The sequence below is a fragment of the Globicephala melas genome, chromosome 1 (assembly GCF_963455315.2).
Source record: "Globicephala melas chromosome 1, mGloMel1.2, whole genome shotgun sequence".
NCBI classification, from domain to species: Eukaryota; Metazoa; Chordata; class Mammalia; order Artiodactyla; family Delphinidae; genus Globicephala; species Globicephala melas.
The window spans coordinates 60,690,502-60,713,344 of record NC_083314.1 but is presented as its reverse complement, the minus strand read 5'-3'; the positions used below and the strand labels follow the sequence as shown (position 1 = coordinate 60,713,344).

Below are 22,843 nucleotides of genomic sequence, written 5' to 3'. Positions count from 1 at the left end.
AATGATGTATGTGTTTTGGAGCAGATATATATTTTATTCATTGTGCTGGGCCCTCCATGGACTTTTCATTCTGGAAACCTATGTTCTTCAATTCTGGGAACTTTTTCTGTATTATTTATTGGAGAATTTCTGCCCCTTTGTCTTCTCTGTTCTTTCTTTTTGGAACTCATTGTCACTTTGTTTTACTTTCTTAGAGATTTCATCAACTCTATCTTCCAAGCTCTTATTGAATTTTAAATTCATGTTTTGATGTCTTTAATTTTCAAGAGCTCTATTTTGTCCTCCAGTTCTTCCTTCCCTTCCTTTCTGACTCCTTTTCTCTTCCTTCCTTCCTTCTCTCCTGTCCTCCACAATTCCTCCCTCCCTCCCTCCCTCCCTCCCTCCCTTCCTCCCTTCCTTCCTTCCTTCCTTTCTCCCTTCCTCCCTTCCTTCCTCCCTCCCTCCCTCCCTCCCTCCCTTCCTTCCTTCCTTTCTTCCTTCCTTCCTTCCTTCCTCTTTGTCTTATTTCATGAATGCAAGATTTTCTTTTATGTTTAACTGGAAAATAGTTATAGTTTTCTTTTGTTATATTTTGCTCCCTGCATGGTCTGTTTACTCAGAATTCCTTTTTAAATTTATTTATTTATTACTTTGGTCTCTGACTTCCGCATCTGATGTCTGATGGTCTCTTACTGTCATATTTAAGGCTGAGGCCCATGCAGGCATACCTGGTTTATTGCACTTCACAGATAGTGGGTTCTTTTTACAAATCGAAGGTTTGTGGCAACCCTGTGTCGAGCAAGTCTATCAGTGCCACTTTTTCCAAAAGTGTTTGCTCATTTCATGTTTCTGTGTTACATTTTAGTAATTCTCACCATATTTCAAGCTTTTTCATTATTATTATATTTGTTGTGATCTGTGTGATGTAACTATTGCAAAAAGATTATAACTTTCTGAAGGCTAGCATTTTCTAAATTCACTCTTTTTTTTTCGGTACGTGGGCCTCTCACTGTCGTGGCCTCTCCCGTTGCGGAGCACAGGCTCTGGACGCGCAGGCTCAGCGGCCATGGCTCACGGGCCCAGCCGCTCCGCGGCATGTGGGATCTCCCGGACCGGGGCATGAACCCGTGTCCCCTGCTTCGGCAGGCGGACTCTCAACCACTGCGCCACCAGGGAAGCCCCCACTCTTTTTTTAAAAAAAAATTATTTATTTGGCTGCTCCAGGTCTTAGTTGCGGCATGTGGGATCTTTTAGTTGTGGCATGTGAACCCTTAGTTGCAGCATGTGGGACCTAGTTCTCTGATGAGGGATCAAGCCCGGGCCCCCTGCATTGGGAACGTGGAGTCTTAGCCACTGGACCACCAGGCAAGTCCGTGAAGGCTAGCATTTTCTGATGGTTAGCATTTTTTAGCAATAAAGTATTTTTTTAGCAATAAAGCATTTTTAGCAATAAAGATTTTTTAATTAAAGTATGTACATTGTTTTTTAGACATAATGCTATTGCACACTTAATAGACTACAGTATAGTGTAAACATAACTTTTATATGCACTGGGAAACCAAAAAAATTTATGTGACTCTCTTTATTGCAATACTCGCTTCGTTGTGGTGGTTTAGAACTGAACCCACAATATCTCTGAGGTGTGCCTGTAAATGCCAATGGAATGCCTATGTGCATGGGCAGAGTTTTACAAAGGTTGGCTTTTCCCATTTGATTGGGGTTGGTGATCATTGGGGATGGGTCATTGCATTGAGGAATCACCAAGTCTATTACCTAAGGAGTGTATCATAATACTCTGTTTTCAGTATGTTCCTCACCACTACCCCCACCAGCGACTGCTGTCTTTGAGTACAAATCCTCTCAAATCCCCTCTCTTCTGAAAGTCATTCTCTTGTTTTCTGCTGCGATGGGTAGGCCCAATTGCCTGGCTGAGGGGTAAAGATCTCAAAAGTTAACCGTTTCTTAAATAAAATTTCAAGAAATTTTCCTATTTGGTCCTAGCCAGAACTACCTGCCCACTCTTCCTTTCGGAAGTAGATGATTCATTAAATCCCTGAGATAGTTCAGAGTTTTGTGGCACAACTGGCTTGCTTCTTATTGGCTTCTTCACCTTGAAACTTAGATTTCAACTTTCTCTGATCTGCCTCGTCAGTTACCACTCAGCCGTTTGTTTTGTCAGTTTCCAAAATTTTGTTGACATCTCTTATCTGCTGTTGTTTCCTCTCTTGTACTCCTCAACTTTGTGGGTTTACATTTCATTTTACCTTAGTACCATTTTAGAGCTGTTTGGAGAGCAGATAGAAAAGAATGTGTTCAATCTGCCATACCTACTCAGCAGCATTTAAAAATTCCATTTTTAAAGGAAAAAGTATGCATATATTGTAAATAAAAAATATCTACACCAAACTTGTTAGCAGAGGTCATCTCTGGGTGTTGCGATTATGGGTAGTTTTTCTTTTTTTTTTTTTTTTTTGCGGTACGTGGGCCTCTCACTGTTGTGGCCTCTCCCGTTGCGGAGCACAGGCTCCGGACGCACAGGCTCAGTGGCCGTGGCTCACAGGCCCAGCCGCTCCGCGGCATGTGGGATCCTCCTATACCCGGGCACGATCCCGTGTCCCCTGCATCGGCAGGCGGACTCTCAACCACTGCGCCACCAGGGAAGCCCGGTAGTTTTTCTTTACTTGCTTATATTTTTCAAAATTATCTATAGCAAGATACTTAGTAACTAGAAAACAATGATCTAAGTAAAATGATATTATTAGATAGCTGTCTCAGTCAAAGCATTTTATACTAGTTTAAAATCTGATTAGTTGAATCATATGAAATTGCTATTTTTTCAAATAAAACAAAGGTTGAATAACAGTCATTTCATATGGTTCAATCTAAACTATCTAATATAGTACAAACCTTAGAGGAGACATAGCCTGGAAAGTGAAGCCATTGTCTACTCAGGTCAGATTAAAAGTGAAGAGAATGTAAACCATCTTTTATTGCTAGGTGACTCTTGGGGTTCACCCCAGAGCCATTGCCTGTGCTATTCTCCAAGGGCCATTCTTTACTGGGCCCAGTGGTTGAAGATATTCATGTGCTAACCTAGTTTTCAGCTGCACACTGATTTGGATATAACTGATAAGAAAAATAGTATTATTTCCTTCTTTTCTCCCTTACTGGTACGCTTCACACATATCTGTATTGGAATTCCCTGGGCATATGCCTTTTTCTCTCTTCTAGATTGTTACAGTCTTTGAAGGTAGGGATCCTCATCTTACTGGTGTTTATGGATTGTTTGAGAAAACACTGCTCTGTATCACACAGTGTTTTTCTCTAGAGATTCATAGGAGAAGTTTTTCTTGGGCAAATGGCTTGTTTTTAGTTTAGGAGCACAGTGTAATGTATGCCAGATTGTATTCCCCCCACTTTGCATGGGCTGCTAGGAAGCTCAGAGCCACACGTGTGCCATAGTTCTAAGCAGTTCCTTCTTGTAATCTCTGCTTAGATGTCTTGTGGTTTTTCTATTAGTTTCTTATTGCTGCTGTAACGATTACCATAAACTTAGTGGCTTAAAGCAACACAAAGTTATCACCTTACAGTTCTGGAGCTCAGGAATCTTAAATCAGTTTCACTGGACTAAAATCCAGGTGTTGGCAGGTGTTTCTTCTGGAGACTGTAGGGGAGAATCCATTTCCTTATCTTTTACAACTTCCTGGGCTTGTTACCCCTTCCTCCGTTTTCAAAGCCAGCAGCCCATTATCTTCTCTTCTCTCTGACTTCTGCTTCTGTGCCTACATCCTTTCTGACTCTGATCCTTTTTCCTCCTTCTTATAAAGACCCTTGTGATTACCTTGAGCCTACCCTGATAATCCAGGATAAAATCTCCCCATCTCAAATTTTTAACTTAGTCATACCTGCAAAGCCTCCTCCCCCCGCCCCTTTAATAGATTTTAGTTTTTAGAACAGTTTTAGGTTCACAGGAAAATTGAGCAGAAAGTACAGAGATTTCCCATATACTTTCTACCCCCATACGTGCATAGCCTCCTCCACTCTCAATATCCTGCACCAGAGTGGTACGTTCGTCACACTGATGAACCTACATTGACATGTTATCATCACCCAAAGTCCATTGTTTACATTCTTGGTGTTGTACATTCTATGGGTTTGGACAAATGTATAATGACAGGTATTCATTATTGTGACATCATACAGAGTATTTTCACTGCCCTAAAATTCCTCTGTGCTCTGCCTATTCACCTCTTTCTCCCAACCTCTGGCAACCACTGTTCTTTTCATTGTCTCCATAGTTTTGCCTCTTCCAGAGGGTCATATAGTTGGAATTATACAGTATGTAGCCTTTTTGGATTGGCTTTTTTCACTTAGCAATATACATTTAAATTTCCTCCAAGTATTTTCGTGGCTTGATAGCTCATTTCTTTTTAGCACTGAATAATATTCCATTGTTGGGATATGTGCCACAGTTTATTAATTCGTTCACCTACTGAAGGACTTCTTGGTAACTTCCAAGTTTTGGCAGTTATAAATAAAGCTGCTGTTAACATGTGTGCAGGTTTTTGTGTGGACATAAGTTTTGAACTTATTTGAGTAAATACCATGGAGTGTGATTGTTGGATCGTGTGGTAAGAGTATGTTTAGTTTCATAAGAAACCACCAAACTGTCTTTCGAAGCGGGTGTACCATTTCGCATTCCCACCAGTGGTGAGTGAGAATTCCTATTGTGCTGCATCCTCATCGGCGTTTGGTGTTGTCAGTGTTTGGGGTTTTGGTCATTCTAATAGTCATGTAGTGTTAACTCATTATTGGTTTAACCTGCATTTTCCTGAGGACATATGATGTCGAGCAGCAGAGTTCCTTTTTATCACGTGAGGTAACATATTCACAGGTTCTGGGGATTAGGCCATGGTCATCTTATTCAGACTGTCACAATCTTCTCAATATTAATTCTGTGCAAATGAAAATTTTTCTTTCCCTAACTAAAGCAGTACCTCTGTAAACCCCTCTCCCTGCATCCTTCCCCATCTCAGTAAATGGCCCTCCCATCTACTAATCATTCACCGCAGACACTCCCTCCCTCCCCCCACATCCAGTCCCTCATGTGGTTCGGCCATATCCACTTCTAAGATGTATCTAGAATCCAATCACGTGTCTTTGTGGCCACAGCCACCACCCTAGGCTAAGCCACCACCATCTCTCGCCTGAACCACCATAACAACTCTCTAATTTTTCTCTTCAACTCTTGCCTTTTACTATATTCTCTATAAATCATCCAGATTAAAAAAAAAACAAAAACCACAAAGCAAAACATGCCATCTTCCCACTTTAATACACACTAATACAGTAGTTTCCTTTCTCATATGGAATAAAATCTAAACTCCCTCCTAGAGCTCATAAGGCCCCTCTTAAAGCACATCTCGCTCTGCTCTCTTCACCACCATATTCTTGCCATGCCAGCCTCCCTCATTTTTCTCTAAATGGCCCAAGCCATGCTTCTTGCCTGTGGTTCCTCTGCCTGAACTCTTCCCCCAACTCTTTACTGACTAAATCCTTGTCATCTTTTTGGTCTCAGCTGAAATGTCTCCTCCTCAGAGATGACTGTCCATACGACCCCACATTGCTTTGCACCCACTTTTCTCCACCACCTCACGCCTTTACATAGTCTTCCTAGACTTATCACTATTGGTAATTACTCAGTTGTTGTTTATGTCATTCATCTTCTCTCTCAGGTTGTTAATTCCACGAAGGCAGGGCCATTTCTGCTTCATTCATCATTGGATGCTTCATTGGTATTTGGCACTTAGGAGGCACTGAATGCATTTTGTATATTATCCTCACCCTGACTTTATCTTACCTTTTTGCTTTTATTTTCCTTTTTTAAGGGAAAATACATTTTTAAAAAAATTTCCTTTGTTGGAGTATAGTTGACTTACACTGTTGTGTTAGTTTCTGCTGTACAGCAGAGTGAGCCAGTTCTACTATTTTCCTTTTGTTTGTATCTTCTATAGCTTTCTGCTGTAGCAAGAGAAAAACTCACAAAGTCCCAGGATCTACTCAGAGTTGAGGAGGTAGAGCTATCTCTGCCCTTCACCCCTCCCCAGTTGTACTATGTGTCATGGGTAAAAGAAATGTTTTCTACTAGTATTATCTCCCAAGGGAAAGTGGGGATTCACCCCAGAATGCCAGATAGGCCATGGACCGTCTAAGGGGAAAGCCAGAATGCCTTTCTGGACTTGGGATTAAAATTGTCCTGCCTAATAATGTAAAAAGCTTATTTTCACTCGCTGGGGGCAGAGTGCTTCCTTAGATTAATATGATGCTAAATGATTTTTTTTTTTTCTCCCACTGGCTGGGTTTGGAGATAAGAAATACTTAGGCTGTGGATTCTAGGAGGAGGAACCAGGTTCAGAGCTCGTCTGCTTGTAGAGACAAGAGGACACTTGAGATGAGCAGGGTGTGAATGTGTAGGATTCCTCAGGAGAGCGATGACAGTACGGGATACCCTGGGAGAAAGAGGTCCTTAGCGCTTTGCTCCTGATCTCTGACCCTTGAGCAGGTGGCGCACAGAGTACCTTCCTTCATTCTGCGACACAGTTGTCATATTCCTTGGCACGGTGCCCTTGGCCTTCCATATATGCTGTTCTATTCAGAGCTAGCGAATAGCTTATGGATTTAGGTTCTCGACTGGGTCAGGAAACCTGTATTGGCATCACGTTTGTCGATCCTCCCCAGGACCTCTTTCCCTATAGGTGCCACATGCCATGATTTATACACAAACATGATTTGCCTGATTGTTGCAGTCTGGGCCCAGAACAATTTTAATTAACAGGAAAATGGTCCTCAATACACCGATTAGACCTCTTCAGGTACGGCAAGATAAAAGCCTGATAATTTGGATGGAGTACTCTTCTTAAATGTCTACTCTATACACAGCAGCCAATGGGAAAGCCAGGTTGTCTCCCACCTGATCCAATGAGTAATTAAGAGAGGGCTTTTTCTTCCCCATCTCTCCCCTCCCTCCATCCCCCACCCCAACTGAAGCTTAACAGGTTGGTGTTATAATTTGGAGACTTTCAGGGGTGTCATGCTAGGAGCTTAGGCAAGAGACAGGGCGTCTCTTCCCCAGCTCCCCAGGCATGTCCAGCTGGATTTGAAAAGCAGGCAAGTGACAGGAGGAAAGAGGTGGAAGCAGGCAAAGTAGGTAACGTTTCTCAGCAAAGTTTGAGAGGGGCCTGTGGCCATGAGTGAGCTGGGCACACAGAAGACCAGCGATGGTACCGTCTCTCGCCTGCTCAATGTGGTGGAAAGTGAGCTTCAGGCAGGGAGGGAAAAAGGCGACCCTACGGAGAAGCAACTTCAGATCATCCTGGAGGATGCCCCTCTCTGGCAGAGGTTCAAGGAAGTCACTAATGAAATGATCGTGACCAAGAACGGCAGGTGAGTTTATCCACGGCCCTGCTTGGGCTGGCGGGGCTTGGCAAGGGAAGCGAAGCCCCTTGAGTATCGCAGAGGCTGCCGCTCTTAACTCAGAGGCAGCGGGGTCTGATTAAACATGCTCCCGAGGAGGACAGTCTCCCACGGCTTTCCCCCAGCCAACTTAATTAATTTCTCTGAGATCATCAGAGAAGTGGAGGGTGAAGCCACCTGTCCTGCGTGCATTTTAAATGAAGAAATTCTGGGAAATTATTATAAAGGGGGGCATGTCCCATGGGTTTGGGAAATGCACTCAAATGTCAGAAAATAATGTTAATTTTTGACTGACTGTATATCCTGGAGCAGATTATTATTCTTTGAGCCCCAACTCTGTTCAGATAAGGTAACAGGCAACTTTATTTGGAAGCTGGATGGTTTCCTCTGAAGTGTAGCGAACTTGCCAGACATTTCTGACTAGTTGAAGATTCAGAGGCAAAAAGGCAAATTTAATCTCACTGCCTATCCCTGCATCTGCTTCTTCCTGTGTGTTTGTGGTGAGTGTTCATTTGAGATTGTGTGTGTTTATGACGATGTGAGAGTTGTTGCAGTAATAGTTAATGAAACCATAATATACTGCCCTGAGAAAAGAGAAGATGCCTTCCTTTTTTTTTTCATTGCAACAAATTAGGGATTAACTGAAATGGATCTCTGTTGGCGTTTCTTGGGTTCTATTAAATCTAGCCCTGCCAAGTGACGTCTAGGTAATATTAAGAGCTTCTATTTAGTAGAGGAGATAAAAATATTTAGAAAGAAAATCTCAGTGCTCCCAGCTTGGCCAAACAGGTCCCAACATTCAGTTGACACTGATCTTTCTGTTCACATGGTCACAAAAGTACAAAACGTCCAAAGGCATTTTCAATATGGTTAGTTTCAGCAGAACTTTGATTATGATCCTTGAGAGAAATTCTGTTCTCCAATGACAGAAAAGTCCAAGCTAGTTGAACTTCGGGCAGGCTTTTGTCCTTGTGAAACATGCTTCCATTCCTGATGTCTCACTTTTCCATTGCTGCATAAAATGCACGGTATAGAGAATGAACCATTCCCATCTATCCGGGAAAATTATGAACTTGAGTGTTGTTGTGTGACATTAAAGTGCTTGGTAAGTAAATCGTGTTCCAGAAATAAGGGCGTTTCAATAAATTGTGATTATTAATAGTAGCAGGAATATCAACCTTGCTTGATGCTTCTATTTTCGCTCTCTAAATGGGTCCCATATTTATTTCATATATAGGATTTATTATTTTTAATATTTGTAATTATAATTACACCTGTTCCTACTCTTGATCTGTATTGACACATTATTTTTGGTAGAAAGAAATAGAAAACATGTTTTTAATTTCAAAGAATCATCCCCAATTCCTAATTGGATTTACTTTCTTCCCTTTCAAAGATGAGTGATGACACAATGGTAAAAATTTTATGATGTCTGATGACGGGTAGAACTTTCTGTTCATTATTCTTTGTAGTTACACTAATACTTAGCCTCATACTATCTGTTTGGCTGTCAAAGCAGTCATATATGGAAGTAAAATAAGTACAACCGTCAAGAAAAATATATAGTTAATCTGTTTCAATGAGGAATAAATAAAAGTTTCTAAAACCATTATAAAATTCAATTTAATAATATGTCACATTGGTATGTACTTTTATAATTTCAGAAGAGCTTTCTCTTGCCTTTTTGCGCCTATATAATTTTTTCTTCATATTTAAAACTGAAAAGTCTTCACATGTTTAAAGTCATTAACTATGTGAAAATTATTCTTTGTAGAAAGAGTCTAATTATGGTCAACATGGTTATTCTTATTTTCTGTGGAGGTCCTGGCGACGTTTCACCTCCTTAGTGAACTGAATCTTTTCTTAGGGTTTCTGAACCCCTTAGCGTCAAGATTTTGCCAGGAGATAGAAAGTTCCCTTTGTACTTCAGATAAAGAAGGGAAGACAGATCTCTAAGAAATTGATGTGGTTGGTAATGAATGAGCGTGGTTTGGAATTACTCTCAATCTCTTAGCTTCTCAGAATAAATTGTTAACAACACTTTCCTGCTCTGGATATAGACACATCTTTCTTGTTTCGTTGTTTTCTTTACTCTCATCTTCATCTCTTCCCCCCCCCCACTTTTTTTCTCCTCACCATCTATTCCTGTATCTCTCCATTTTACCCATTTTCCTCTGGCTGTAGAATGATGTCTACTCTAGATGCAGCATCCCTGCCTTTCACACAAACTCCTGAGCCTGAGGTAGATGGATTTGTGGCCCTTCTTTGGGGAGAAAAACATTCCTGGTTGTTAACACCCAGTCCTCGCCCTTTTCATTCGCGTTACTCGCCTGCCCCTGCAGGCAGTTGACTTTCTGACTTTTCTAAAGCTTCAGTGAGGGTAATCAGATAGTTCTTGCACAGTTGACTGTAATTGTTCTGTGTAATAGCAAGTTTTAAAACAGCATAGGGGCTTCTCTGGTGGCGCAGTGGTTGAGAGTCCGCCTGCCGATGCAGGGGACAGGGGTTCGTGCCCCGGTCCGGGAAGATCCCACATGCCGCGGAGCGGCTGGGCCCGTGAGCCATGGCCGCTGAGCCTGCGCGTCCGGAGCCTGTGCTCCGCAACGGGAGAGGCCACAGCAGTGAGGCCCGCGTACCGCAAAAAAAAACCCAGCATAGGACGGGCTGATGAATTAAGAGTCATTTTCAAATGGAGACTTATTTATGTGTATAAATAGGAGGCTTGCTTCTGACATTGATCAGAAGTAGTAAACAGAGATTTTCCCTGAAAATCATTGAATTATCCTCAGAAACTGGGATTATGATGGTTCTTCATTCCTCCCACTTCTGTCCCTCCCCCCCATTTTACTATTTCTTTTCCCGTTCCTGTTTCTTTTTTCTTCCCTTCTTTTTTATTTAAAATGTTTACTTATTCATATTCAATAGTCTTTCAGAACTAACAATAACAATTATAATACTCCCCTAGAGCTCATTTGAATCACCACTAGTGCATCCAGCTTGTAAGTACTTCCTTTTATCTCCATCCTTTAAGCTAGGAACTTATATTTTAGGTTGCAGAAAAAAATTTATTTCGGCTTTCAGTGGCAAGTAAGTGAAATCTCTTGCACCTTTTGTTTTCTCTACGGTAACATCTTCACCTTAGGGGAAACAGCTATATTTCATGTGTATTTCCATGCAGTTAAATAATTTAATTTCATTTGGGTTAAATATGCCTTGAGGAGATTTTAAGAAATTGGAAGGATTTCTGATGTCATTGGTTTATCCATTTGTTATCATAAAATAAGTGTTAGGATCATTAAGTTGAATTTGCCGGTGATTAAGTGATGTTGGTGCCGTGAGCTGATGTTCATAGTTTCCAGGGATGGAGTTGCAAGAGGAGAGGAAACCAAGGTTGCACATCAGGAAATAATTTTCCATGTCCCTGTAGTCCATGGATATTTGTCTCTGAAGTTTACAATTGCAGTGGATGAGGATCATATGTATTTGTGTGATCTGCCTCTAACCAGGCTGCTTTGGTTTCTTGCTGCTCTTCCTATACGCCTCAACATCCATGTCCTGTGGGTACACAAGCACACGCACTCCAAAAGCTCTGATGAGTGTTTCAGGATTATTATAGTTCTGTGGGGAAATGGAGGAAGGAGTTTACAAGTGAAACTTCCTGAATTTTGCCTTTAACCATCTCTGCTGTTTTTTCCCACCTAGAAAATCTGCTTTATCTCTGCCCTCTTTCTTTTTTTTTTTTTGTGGTACGCGGGCCTCTCACTGTTGTGGCCTCTCCCGTTGCGGAGCACAGGCTCCGGACGCACGGGCTCAGCGGCCATGGCTCACGGGCCCAGCCACTAAGCGGCATGTGGGATCTTCCCGGACCGGGGCACGAACCCGTGTCCCCTGCATCCGCAGGCGGACTCTCAACCACTGCGCCACCAGGGAAGCCCTCTGCCCTCTTTCTTCCTTCCCACAGACCTCACTCCTCAGAGCCTTCTCTAGCAGTGTTGGCTCTCAAGATCCTCTGTTAGAGAAATGAAAACTGAAAAACTAGCCTCACAGCAAATCAACACAGAGTTCACTGGCCAAGCCTAAGCATGTGTGGTTCCTCAAGCCCGGTTTTGAGGAGTGCTTATATGCCCTGCCACATTTGCTTCTCTCTCTCTCTCTGATATCGGGTCTGATTTACATATTTCTTAGCTTCTCAAAGACTCTTGGCCATCTCTGTGGTTAGCCACACCTTGGGAAGAAACGGGGAAAAAAGATCAAATTGATAAGAAGTGCAGTTTATCCCTCACAGCATAGCCTGGTCATGAGTGCTGCCCATAAGTAAATAGATAACACATCCCGGTCCTTGTGAGGCCAGAGAAAGAGGCAGGGGGGAGGCAGGAGGAACTGAACTTGGCTCAGAGGCAGGGTGAGTTCCATTGCCAGTTACAAGACTTTTGGCTGGTTGACTGACTTATATTTACTCCTCATTGGCATAATGGAGATAAAAATATATAGCATCTCTTAGTTCATTTGTGTTGTGATAAAAATAAAAATCGTAAAATCCTTGGCAAATGAAGTACTAGAGAATAAAGCAACAAATGGTTCTACCACGTTTTGGATGTGTCCTTCTAAGAGCCAGGACACCATGGCTTCTTTACTTCTTGACTTTTCTTTTGTTCACAGCTTTATTGTGATAATTTACATACCATACAATTCACCGATTTAAAGTATAGCATAGTGTCTTCAGGGTTCATCCAGGTTATAGCATTTTTATTGACAAACTACATTTCATTGTATAAATATACCTCGTTTTATTTATTCACTCATCAATGGACACGTGTGTTGTTTCCATTTTTTGACTGTAACGAATAATGCTGCTATGACTGTCTGTATACGAGTTTTTATGGGTGTATGTTTTCATTTCTCTTGCATATACACCTAGGAATGGAATTGCTGGGTCATATGACAACTCTGTATTTTAACAGAGGAAACTGCAAGACTTTTTTTCCAAAGTGGCTGGACCATTTTCTATTCCCACCAGCAATGTATGAGGGTTCCAATTTCTCCACATCCTTACCTGTGTTTGCTGTTGTTCACCTTTTTTATTATAGCCATCCTAGTGAGTGTGAAGAATGATTTCAAGGGTAGGTTCTGGTTCAGTTTGTTTGGTTTCAACTGCCACCCTTCCTGAATATATGGACTTAAGCTAGTTTACTTAAACTCACCAAGCTTCAATTTCATTATCTCAGTCACCCACCCTCTAGTACTCAAAGGTACTATCTATTAATGCTTGCTAAGCACCCTACCAGGGGTATGAAACTTGGTTGGTATAAAATCCTCCAGGCTCTTTGTATTCCGCCATGAGATTAGAAGTGGTCTCTACGGTAGGACATTTAGAAAAGAGGGGGTGCTGAAAACAGATCCCCATTACGCATCCACAACTGGAGGACTAAGCTGGAAGAGGATCCAGCAAAGGAGTCGGAAAGGAAGTATTGATGAGGTGGGCGAACCAGAGGGAAAAAAATCCTTTCTGTCCAGAGAGCTCAGGGAGCCCATGTAATTTGAACTCAGGAGACTGAGAAGCCTGGATGGGTCGAGTCCATCTCTAGATCCATCCTTTGTCATCTGTCGGTCAGTTTCTTCGCTTAACATATGTATCAATTCCCATTGTACCTCACCTCAAAACCAGGAACCTCTGGACCCAGGAGGTGCTCTTTGTGACCCTCCAGTTCCTGGCCTTTCTGCTTTTAACACTTCCGCTCCTGGCAACCCCTTCTCTTAGCAGTGGACACATTCCAGTTTCCCCCTTTTCATTCTCCTCCCAGCCTCACCAGAAGCACAAATCCTCAGAGTGACTCCCCCTTATTCCCTTGGATATCTCCTTAGTTATTGTCTTAAAAGCTAAAGATTGCCTAGACCAGTACCTTTTAAGCTCTAATGTTCCAATGACTCACCTGGGGATTTTGCAAAAGCACAGATCCTGACTGAGTAGGTCTGGAGTGCTGCTTGAGGTTCTGCATTTCTGATAAATTTCCAGCTGATACTGATGCAGCTGATTCATGGACCACTCTGAGCAGCACATGTCTAGACCTTAGATTGTTAGCTTCTCAACTTGGGGATTCAGATTTTAAAAGATGTATTGACAAATAAGACAGCCTCTGGGGCAATTGCGAGGTGGTGAGGGTCTGTCTGGAAACTAGGTCTTTTGAGGAGATTGGAGCAACTCAGAAAGTTTGGTGAAGGGAAAGGCAACTAAAGAGAATCAGAAGCCAGGTGAGATAGCTTCTCCAAATATTTGTGAGAGTAAGCTTGCTGGTGTTGCCCTAGAGGGTGGAAGAAGGGACCAGCAAATCCAGATCAGCGTGTCTCAAAGTGTATTTCTTGAATGCAAATTCCCGCAAGATGCTAGGTGAGAAGGTAGCACTGGTACATAAGTGCAGAGTGTGCACAACCCCGAACCTCCTTTCCAAAGGTTCACGGTGCACATTAAAGCCTCTGACAAGTCCTGCAGGAAAGGAAGTGGTCTGAATTGATGTATAGTCAAGTGTTCCCTTCACTCACTTTACCAAAAAACCATGTTTTCCCTATAACGCTATTACTATTATTCAGAACTGGTGTTCTTTGTGAGATGGAGAAGGGCTGCTTTGTGTCATTAGCATGAGAATCTGATGTAGGCTGGGTGGAAACCTCTGGAGAAAGCTCTGTGGGAACCTGGCATCTGACTATATACCTTAAACTTCAGGAGGTACTTCATTCTAGTCAAATGACTAGATCAGTGGTTTTCAGACTTTAAAGTGGAGCACAACATTTAAAAGTAAAATCCCAATATAAAATACATTGGTAAAAAGAGGCTTAGCTGGACTTGGGGCTGCTGGCCTGGCCCCTCTTTGTTTGGCCTCCCCCGGGGCATTTTCTGCACCCCTGGGACAGAAAATGCAAGGTCTCCTCTGAGTGGAGAGAGGGCTGGACAAGCAGGGAGATGTCCCTAACACTCTAACATCCTTCCTGTGGCTCAATTTCTGTCTTTTCTTTTAGACGGATGTTCCCGGTCCTAAAGATTAGCGTCACGGGGCTGGACCCCAATGCCATGTACTCGCTCTTGCTGGACTTTGTCCCAACGGACAGTCACCGCTGGAAGTACGTCAATGGGGAATGGGTGCCCGCGGGCAAGCCAGAGGTCTCCAGCCACAGCTGTGTCTACATCCACCCGGACTCCCCCAACTTCGGGGCCCACTGGATGAAGGCACCCATCTCCTTCAGCAAAGTGAAGCTGACCAACAAGCTCAACGGAGGTGGGCAGGTACGACTGTTGCCCGGCCACCCTAACCCCACTACACCAATCAAGAAATTTCAAGGGTGCATTTAGGCAATTAGGGGGTCCTCACCGACCTCTTCTCTCAGGGAAGCCAATTATTCCCCGGAGTCCAAATGTGAACAGGAATAAACAGCTCTTAATTGGTGCTTTCAGTTTTTAATGGACTTCCTGATGTTAAGAGAGAGTGAGAGAGCGCAGTAGTTTACTTAATCATCATCGGGGGGCCTTTCAGAGTTTTGTCTTGTGTGTGGTGCTTTTTACCCAGCTGGGGAGGAGGGAGATGTTTGTGGGTACCAGGGTTTTGTTATTCCCTCTCCCCTCTTTTTGGTGTAAGTGGCATGTTGGCAAGAGACAACTACCTTAATAAAAAGCTGCTTCGAAATGAAATAATTGCTCCCTCCACTTGGGTATTGTGATAATTATCAATAGAATATTGAATCAGCTTTGGGTTTTCAGAAAAAAATATCCAAACAAACCTTAAATAAGGAAGGTTTTATTTAAGGTCTCCAATTAGAGTAAACAAGATTTTGAGGCTTTTTATTCTTTTGTTTCCTCTGGTAGGATTGTGAACACTAGGGTACTGTGCAAGGTTGTTATTTGCTTTATAAAATGTAGACTGTTTTGGGGGATTAGAGACACAGCTGGGAGGAAGAGGTCTCATTCCCCCAGATTTCCCTTTGGTCAGCCTCTTAGCCCTCAGAGTTTTCACCCCTTCTCTGATCTCTGTGCTTACCTAGCTGGGACATAGGGGTTCTTGTTTTAAGAGCGGAAGTCATCCACCTAAGTCTTTGCAATATTCAGAAGGTTCCAGTTATTTATTAAAACAGGAAATTGAAAAGTAAACTATTATTCCCCCCCCCCAGATTTCACAACATGAGATTTTCAATAAACCTCTGGTTTGAATCACCAAGAGTGTATTTTATGTAGCCGGCAGATGTCAGCCGTCATTATACTTTATGTAATGCAGCCCGTGTCAGGATTTTGAGATATTAGGATTCTTTATAGGAAGAAAAACAGTATGTTTTAACAGAGCAAAATCCACATCATTGTGCTGAAAATGGGAGAGAAAAAAAAGGAAGCCAGGATTTTAGCAGAAAACTGAACACTCTTTAGACCAGCTCTTCCCTGGCAACCCACCCCTCACCCTGCTATAAGCATCTCCAAAGTTATGCTCCCTGAGAGCTTCTAAAAAATGTCCCCTCAGTAATTTCTCAGAGAGGTGGAGGCAGCTCGGGCAACCGAGGATTCGGTGTGTGTAGCCTTAACGGAGGGGGTGCTGGGCTTGCGACTAACCAAAGGCGCTGGGTCATCTGTCACTTGTGCCGCCCCAGGCTTTGCATGTCCTCTCTCTCCTTCCACCTCCACAGATAATGTTGAATTCTCTGCATAAATATGAACCCCAGGTTCACATAGTACGTGTTGGAGGTGCCCATCGAATGGTGATGAACTGCTCCTTCCCTGAAACCCAGTTCATAGCTGTGACTGCCTATCAGAACGAGGAGGTGAGTGTGTGTGTGTGTGTGTGTGTGTGTGTGTGTAGATGTCACCTGGGAGAATGTGGTAGGACTGGGTGGTGGTGCTTTTATTGCCATGACCAAGCATGGACGAAAGGTAGGTTTTCCAGGACTCAGATACACTCAGCAAAAATGAAGTTAAACAGTGCAGTAGTCGCTTTCCACACCCTCCTCCTCGTTTGCCAAAGGCCCGTCAGTGCTTCTTTTCCTGGTGCCAATAAGGCACCGCTGTGCATTGTAATACAATTAGCAGAAACTCAGAAGTCTTTGTTTCCAGGCCCTTGGCCTACAAAGAGCTGCGTGTCTCTCCTATTTTAAAGCAAATGTGTGGGAATTGATCCAATCTCGCGCATCTTCTTCGGCTTTGTGTGATGCTATCTGTCCCACTTGTTAGCTTTTTTGGAGCACATGTAGGTCTTTTCCTGCTTCACTTGAGCCCCTCTGGTGGTTAGAGCAGAGTAGCCAGAAGCTGGTCTCCGTGAACTCTGCGGGAGCAGAATTATTTGGTCCATCCACATACTTTAGGAGTTTCCAGGCCTGCTGGTCACCAGGACATCTGATGGGTTGGATTCTTTTTGATTAAACATAAAAATTTGTTTTACTGGAGTATAGTTGATTTACAATGTTGTTAATTTCTGCTCTACGGCAAAGTGACTCAGTTATACATATACATTCTTTTTCATATTGTTTTCCATTATGGTTTATCTCAGCATATTGAACCTAGTTCCCTGTGCTCTACAGTAGGACCTTGTTGTTTATCCATTCTATATGTAATAGTTTGCATCTAACCCCAAACTCCCAATCTATCCCTCCCCCACCCCTAAACATTTTTTGTTTGTTTGTTTTTGGCGGTACGCGGGCCTCTCACTGCCGTGGCCTCTCCCGTTGTGGAGCACAGGCTCCAGACGCGCAGGCTCAGCGGCCATGGCTCACGGGCCCAGCCGCTCCGCGGCATGTGGGATCTTCCCGGACCGGGGCACGAACCCGCGTCCCCTGCATCGGCAGGCGGACTCTCAACCACTGCGCCACCAGGGAAGCCACTTAAAATTTTTTTTAATGGTAATACATGTTCATTAAAAAAAAAACCCCATGACAAACAAATAGTACAGAAGTATGTACAATGAAATAAAAAAATAAAAGGTAAAAATGTTCTCTTTCCTTCCTGCTTTATCAGTCCTACTCCCCTGGGGCACTACAAATAATAGCTTAGAGTGTGGTTTTTTTTCCCCACACATACTATGCATTTATAAATATATATCAGTGTATAGATTTCCTCACACAAATTGGTTCATGTTCATATTACTCTGCAATTACTTTTCTCCCTGTATTTAACAGTATATTATGAATATCTTTCTATGTAATTAGATTTAGGCTTATCTCCTTTTCTGAAATGCCTGCAAAGGATATACCATATTTCAGGCAATCAGTTCCCCACCAATGGACATTTAGGTCTTTCCAGTTGTTTTATTTTCTATGATGAATAATACTGCAGAGAATATTAAGCACCCAGAAATGGAATTGTTCTGTTGAGGAGAGTGTGTGTTTAGAACTGTGATAGACAAAACCCCAACAACTCCCTCCAAAGGGTATATCCATTTACAATCCCCACACCATTCTCAACATCTGTGATTACCTACTTTTTCAGCTTTGATAATTCGATAGGGCAGAAAAAAATGGTATCTTATTGTTGCTTTAATTTGCATTTCTTTATTTGGAAGCTTTTTTTTTTTTATGGTACGCGGGCCTCTCACTGTTGTGGCCTCTCCCGTTGCGGAGCACAGGCTCCGGACGCGCAGGCTCAGCGGCCATGGCTCACGGGCCCAGCCGCTCCGCGGCATGTGGGATCTTCGCGGACCGGGGCATGAACCCGCATCCCCTGCATCGGCAGGCGGACTCCCAACCACTGCGCCCCCAGGGAAGCCCTCTTGGGAAGCTTTAAAAGATTTTTGGCATCCCACCCAGCCAACTGAGTCAGAATCTCCAGTGACGGTGCCCAGAATCTGTAGTTTTAAGACTCCCCTTAAAGGATTCTGATAATCATCCAGGTTTGGAAACTGCTGCCTTAGTGCCTACAGGTGAAATTAGGTGCAGATTTAACTCACGCTACAGATGTGCAGGGAAATGTAATTTCTCTTCTATAGGTAATCTGGCCTCTTAGCTGAGCCCCTCCAGCAGGTCAGTGGGAAGAGAAATTAACTAAATATCTCTTAATTTAAATAGGCCCTCAAGTACTGTTCAGTTTTTATAGGCTGAACCACTTTGTTCATCAGATTGCCCTCCTCCCTCTGCTACTCTCTGTAGGATGGAGTCTGGGTCTATGAGGGGAGGGTGGGCTTTTGCAATTTTGCAAAGTAGGGAGGAGTTGGGGACCCCATCCTGGCCTCCTCTGGCCTCCGGGCAATGCCCCTTATCCACTTACATGCTGCCTGCTCTCTTAGTGCGTGGCTGGTGGAACCTGTCATCTGGTTGCCCTCTGGGTAAGTGCTCAGCTTTTCCTGGACATGGGCGGGACAGTTCCTTCTGAACTACAAGCAGGGCTAAGGCCACACCTCCAGCAAGCTACCAGCCTGATGCTGTAATTCTTGTCTTGAACATGCCTCAGGGGAATCAAGCTCAGGAAAATCTAACCTCAGAGCCTCCGTCTCCTGATGATGTATCCCTGCCAATTTGATGTACATGCACCCTGAGAGGAGAGTGGCCACAGGGGTGGATAAGGGAGCCAAAATCTTCCTTTATTCAGCAAATATTTGCTGAGTATTACTACATGCTGGTAATACTGCACTGTCCTCAAGGCACTTAAATCCCAGTGGGGAGAGATGAAAACCAAACATATATATATATTTGGTCAGATGGCTCTGAAGAAAAATGAAGCAGGCTAAGGCCAGGGGGGATAAAGAGTGACAGTGGTTGGAAGTGATAGTTTGTTTTTTGTGTTAACATGGCCCAAAGGGTAAGTGATTATTTAAGAGTTAGGGAGTTGATATTAGTCTGTACTCAAGACTCTGGAGGCAGGTTCTCACCTGTATAACTCTCCTCTGTGTCTCAGTGACTGGAAAACTAACTGACAGATGGTAGGTGTTCAATTGTTGTTGAAAAGAATGAATGAGTAACGGAATGAATGCTGGGTTTGGCACATAAGGCTTGTGCATGTCTAATGCTTTGTCCTTTCTTTGCTCACTTTATACTATATTTGGCATTTTTACCACATGTGACAATAAAACGTTTCTTGTTGGACAGTGCAATAGTGATTTTGTGCAGAAGTAAGCAAAGAGACATGGAGAGGGAGAAAAAAAGAGAAAGGAGAATTATTCTGATTTTACAGAAATTCACAGGTGAAGATAAAGGGTTCTGTCTGCCCATGCATGTTCTACTTTCACTAACACTTCTTGTCTTTGTAAACACAAGATAACAGCTCTCAAAATCAAGTACAACCCTTTTGCCAAAGCCTTCTTGGATGCTAAGGAAAGGTGAGTAGAGAAATTTCAGTGAAATCTTATGATTTCTGTAAATGTGAAATTTATAATCATCTTAAAAGGAACTAACTAGTAGCACTTGCATTACCTTTGATAGAAGCATGTTTTTAATATTCAATTCAATGTCCAACAAAATCAGCAAAATAGAACAAACTCATAATTACCTGTCCCTTATAATATGGGTCCAGGAGATCCCGGAACTGGCCATGTTTCATTAGCCCTGTTTTACTACAGATTCTTAAAAGTAGTACAATCCCATTAAAAAAAATAAGTGATTTAAATTTTTAATAATTCACTCTGTCTTTCCTACAATTATCTGAATAATATGATTTCAATAAGTTTTTTTAAAAAAAACTAGATTTCACCAAGGAAAGGTGAGTAATTCATATGAGATATTCATAAAGGTGAGAGGCTCATGTCTTTCAGGTCTGAGAGAAGAGAAGTCAGAGATTTTGGGGGTGTGAATGATTTCCTTTGAAGTGTTCAGATTTTATTGTCTGTTTCAAATCTTTACACTAACTCCTATAACCGTCTAATTTTTCCTTTTCATCTTAAAGGCTCTAGATTAATAGACAGATATTTACAGTGATGTGTCACAGGGGTCTGTGCTGTCAATACTTGATTTAATTTTGACAATGTAGAAGAAATAACTTTTTCAGATAAGAAAAGTAGTATAATAAAAAAAAAATTAGGACTTTGAGTGAGAGATCGTAGCTTTGAGTCCTGGCTTTGCCATTTCCTGGCTTGCATAAGTCAGTTTACTTTTCTGGGACCCATTTTTTAAATCTGCGAAATGGGTGTAGTAATACTCTCTCACAGGATCATTGGTGGATCTAGCATATCACAGATGTGATTGTGACCTGAAGTCCTATGCAAATCTTAGCTATTGTTATTGTTGCTTGAATTTTGTCAGCAGGAGCACTGATCACAAATCAGTAAGATCAAGCTAACTAGGGATAGGTGTAAATAAGGTAAACTGGAGTGACTATAAAATTGCAATTCAAATAGCAATTGCACAAGTAGGTAAAGTAGGAGAAGGATATTGTGGGAAAGATAATAACTTTGAGGGAAAAAAAGGTGTTTGATTTTCTTATTCCAAGAAATGTATTGCTCTCCAAAGAGAATCTTGGGTGTACTTGATACGAAACTTGTATGATAAGCTGGACAGCCATGGTGCACTCTCATTGCTCTTTCAGGAACCACCTCAAAGATGTTCCGGAAGCTATGTCTGAGAGCCAGCATGTGGCCTATTCTCACTGTGAGTTGGGTGAACACTGGGTGGGAGAGGCCTGGAGCATCTCCACCGCACTCAGACTTTTTACCTGTCATGACTGCTTCAGGCTTGTCCCAAATCTTCTATCAAGACCCAACAGGTTATTTCTTCCACTCAAGACAAGTATATTCCCTTGCAAGAATTCCCAGAGAGAACCAGTGCTCATGGGGGGCTTACTCAAATCCTAGGCAGGAGAGAAGAATGGAAATAGTAAATTTCTTAGACTCTCGTTTTAGTGTCAGTGAGGCTAGAGAGCTCATAAAAATGCATTCTGGGTGTACCTCCTACCCTTACACTCCGCTCTCGCCTCTCTGTTTTGGATTTCCCTTGTTCTTAGTGCTTGCTAGTTTTTGAGTTGGTCACTGTTGCAATGCCTCAGGAAGGCTATTGCTTTGCATATGAGGAAGCTGCATTTGTTGACTGGAAAGCTGCAGTATTAGTGGAGTAATATACCTGGGATTCTGCAGGTAGGTTGGATGTTCCTGACAGGGTGCCACTCTCTCCATGTCTCAGATCAGAGAGAAGGTCCCATGGTGGAGCAGGTCCTCTAAACCTGCAACAGTAACACACAGTCAGTGGCATCAGTGTCTGAGATACTCTTTAATTTAGATGATAGTGGCTTGCTAGGATTCCTTCTGCAGTTTTCCAGCTATGGTATTCCTCACTCTCTCCTTCCCCTAAACCTCAGTGCATTTTTCATTGCAGAAGTGGCAGTATAGCCCCATGAAGAGAAGCAGCTCTCAGAAAAGCATTTAAAAAAACTTTTCTCAGGAGTCTTTTTTTTTTGTCTAGTTACCATCTGTCACCATAGAAAATTATTACAATATTATTGACTATACTCCCTATGCTGTACATCTCATCCTCATGACTCATTTGTGACTGGAGGTTTGTACCTCTTAATCTCCCTCACCTATTTATTTCCTCCCCACCCCCCTCTTCTCTGGTAACCACCTGTTTGTTCTCTGTATCTATGAGTCCGTTCTGCTTTGTTATGTTTGCTCATTTATTTTGTTTTTTAGATTCCACGTGTAAGTGAAATCATATGGTATTTAACTTTTTTAATCTGACTTATTTCACTTAGCGTAATACCCTGCAGGTCCTTCCATGTTGTTGCAAGATTTCATTCTTTTTTATGGCTGAGTAATATTTCATTATATCTCTATCTATCTATCTATCTATAGATATAGATAGTTCTAGATATATCTATATCTGTATCTCTTCTTTATCCATTCATCTCTTGATGGTCACTTAAGTTGCTTCCCTATCTTAGCTATTGTAAATAATGCTGCAATGAACATAAGGGTGCATATATCTTTTCCAATTAGTGTTTTTGTTTTCCTTGGAAAAATACTGAGAAGTGGAATTGCTGGATTGTACAGTAGTTCTATTTTTAATTTTTTTAACTTAATTTTTTAAAAAAATTATTTATTTGGCTGTGTCAGGTCTTAGTTGTGGCATGCAGGGTCTTCGCTGCAGCATGCAGGATCTTTCATTGCGGCACACAGGCTTCTCTCTAGCTGTGATGTGCAGGCTCTAGGGTGTGCGGGCTCAGCAGTTGTGGTGCATGAGCTTAGTTGCCCTGCGGCATGTGGGATCTTAGTTCCCCGACCAGGGATTGAACCCACGTCCCCTGCATTGGAGGGTGGATTCTTAACCACTGGACCACCAGGGAAGTCCCTATTTTTAATTTTTTGAGGAAACTCCATACTGTTTTCCATAGTGGCTATACCAGTTTACATTCCTGCCAACCACTCACAAGGGTTCCATTTTCTCCACATCCTCACAAACACTTATTATTTTTTTGAAAATAGCCATTCTGACAGGTGTGAGCTAATATCTC

The 22,843-nt window shown here is 42.4% G+C and overlaps 2 protein-coding genes across 2 annotated transcripts in view; both read left to right on the top strand.

Moving 5' to 3' along the window:
- Positions 1-14,515, top strand: part of SFT2D2 (SFT2 domain containing 2) — a 59,400-nt gene extending 44,885 nt beyond the window's left edge. The window contains exon 9 of the transcript XR_009563519.1: positions 14,464-14,515. The gene's annotated coding sequence lies outside the window, so the exon portion shown is untranslated. The remainder of the gene's footprint in view (positions 1-14,463) is intronic.
- Positions 7,385-22,843, top strand: part of TBX19 (T-box transcription factor 19) — a 28,375-nt gene continuing 12,916 nt past the window's right edge. Inside the window, exons 1-5 of the mRNA XM_030875547.2 lie at positions 7,385-7,422; positions 14,464-14,728; positions 16,111-16,245; positions 19,663-19,724; positions 20,927-20,988. Of these exons, the coding sequence (XP_030731407.2) occupies positions 7,400-7,422; positions 14,464-14,728; positions 16,111-16,245; positions 19,663-19,724; positions 20,927-20,988 (547 nt within the window). The 5' untranslated portion in view covers positions 7,385-7,399. The remainder of the gene's footprint in view (positions 7,423-14,463; positions 14,729-16,110; positions 16,246-19,662; positions 19,725-20,926; positions 20,989-22,843) is intronic.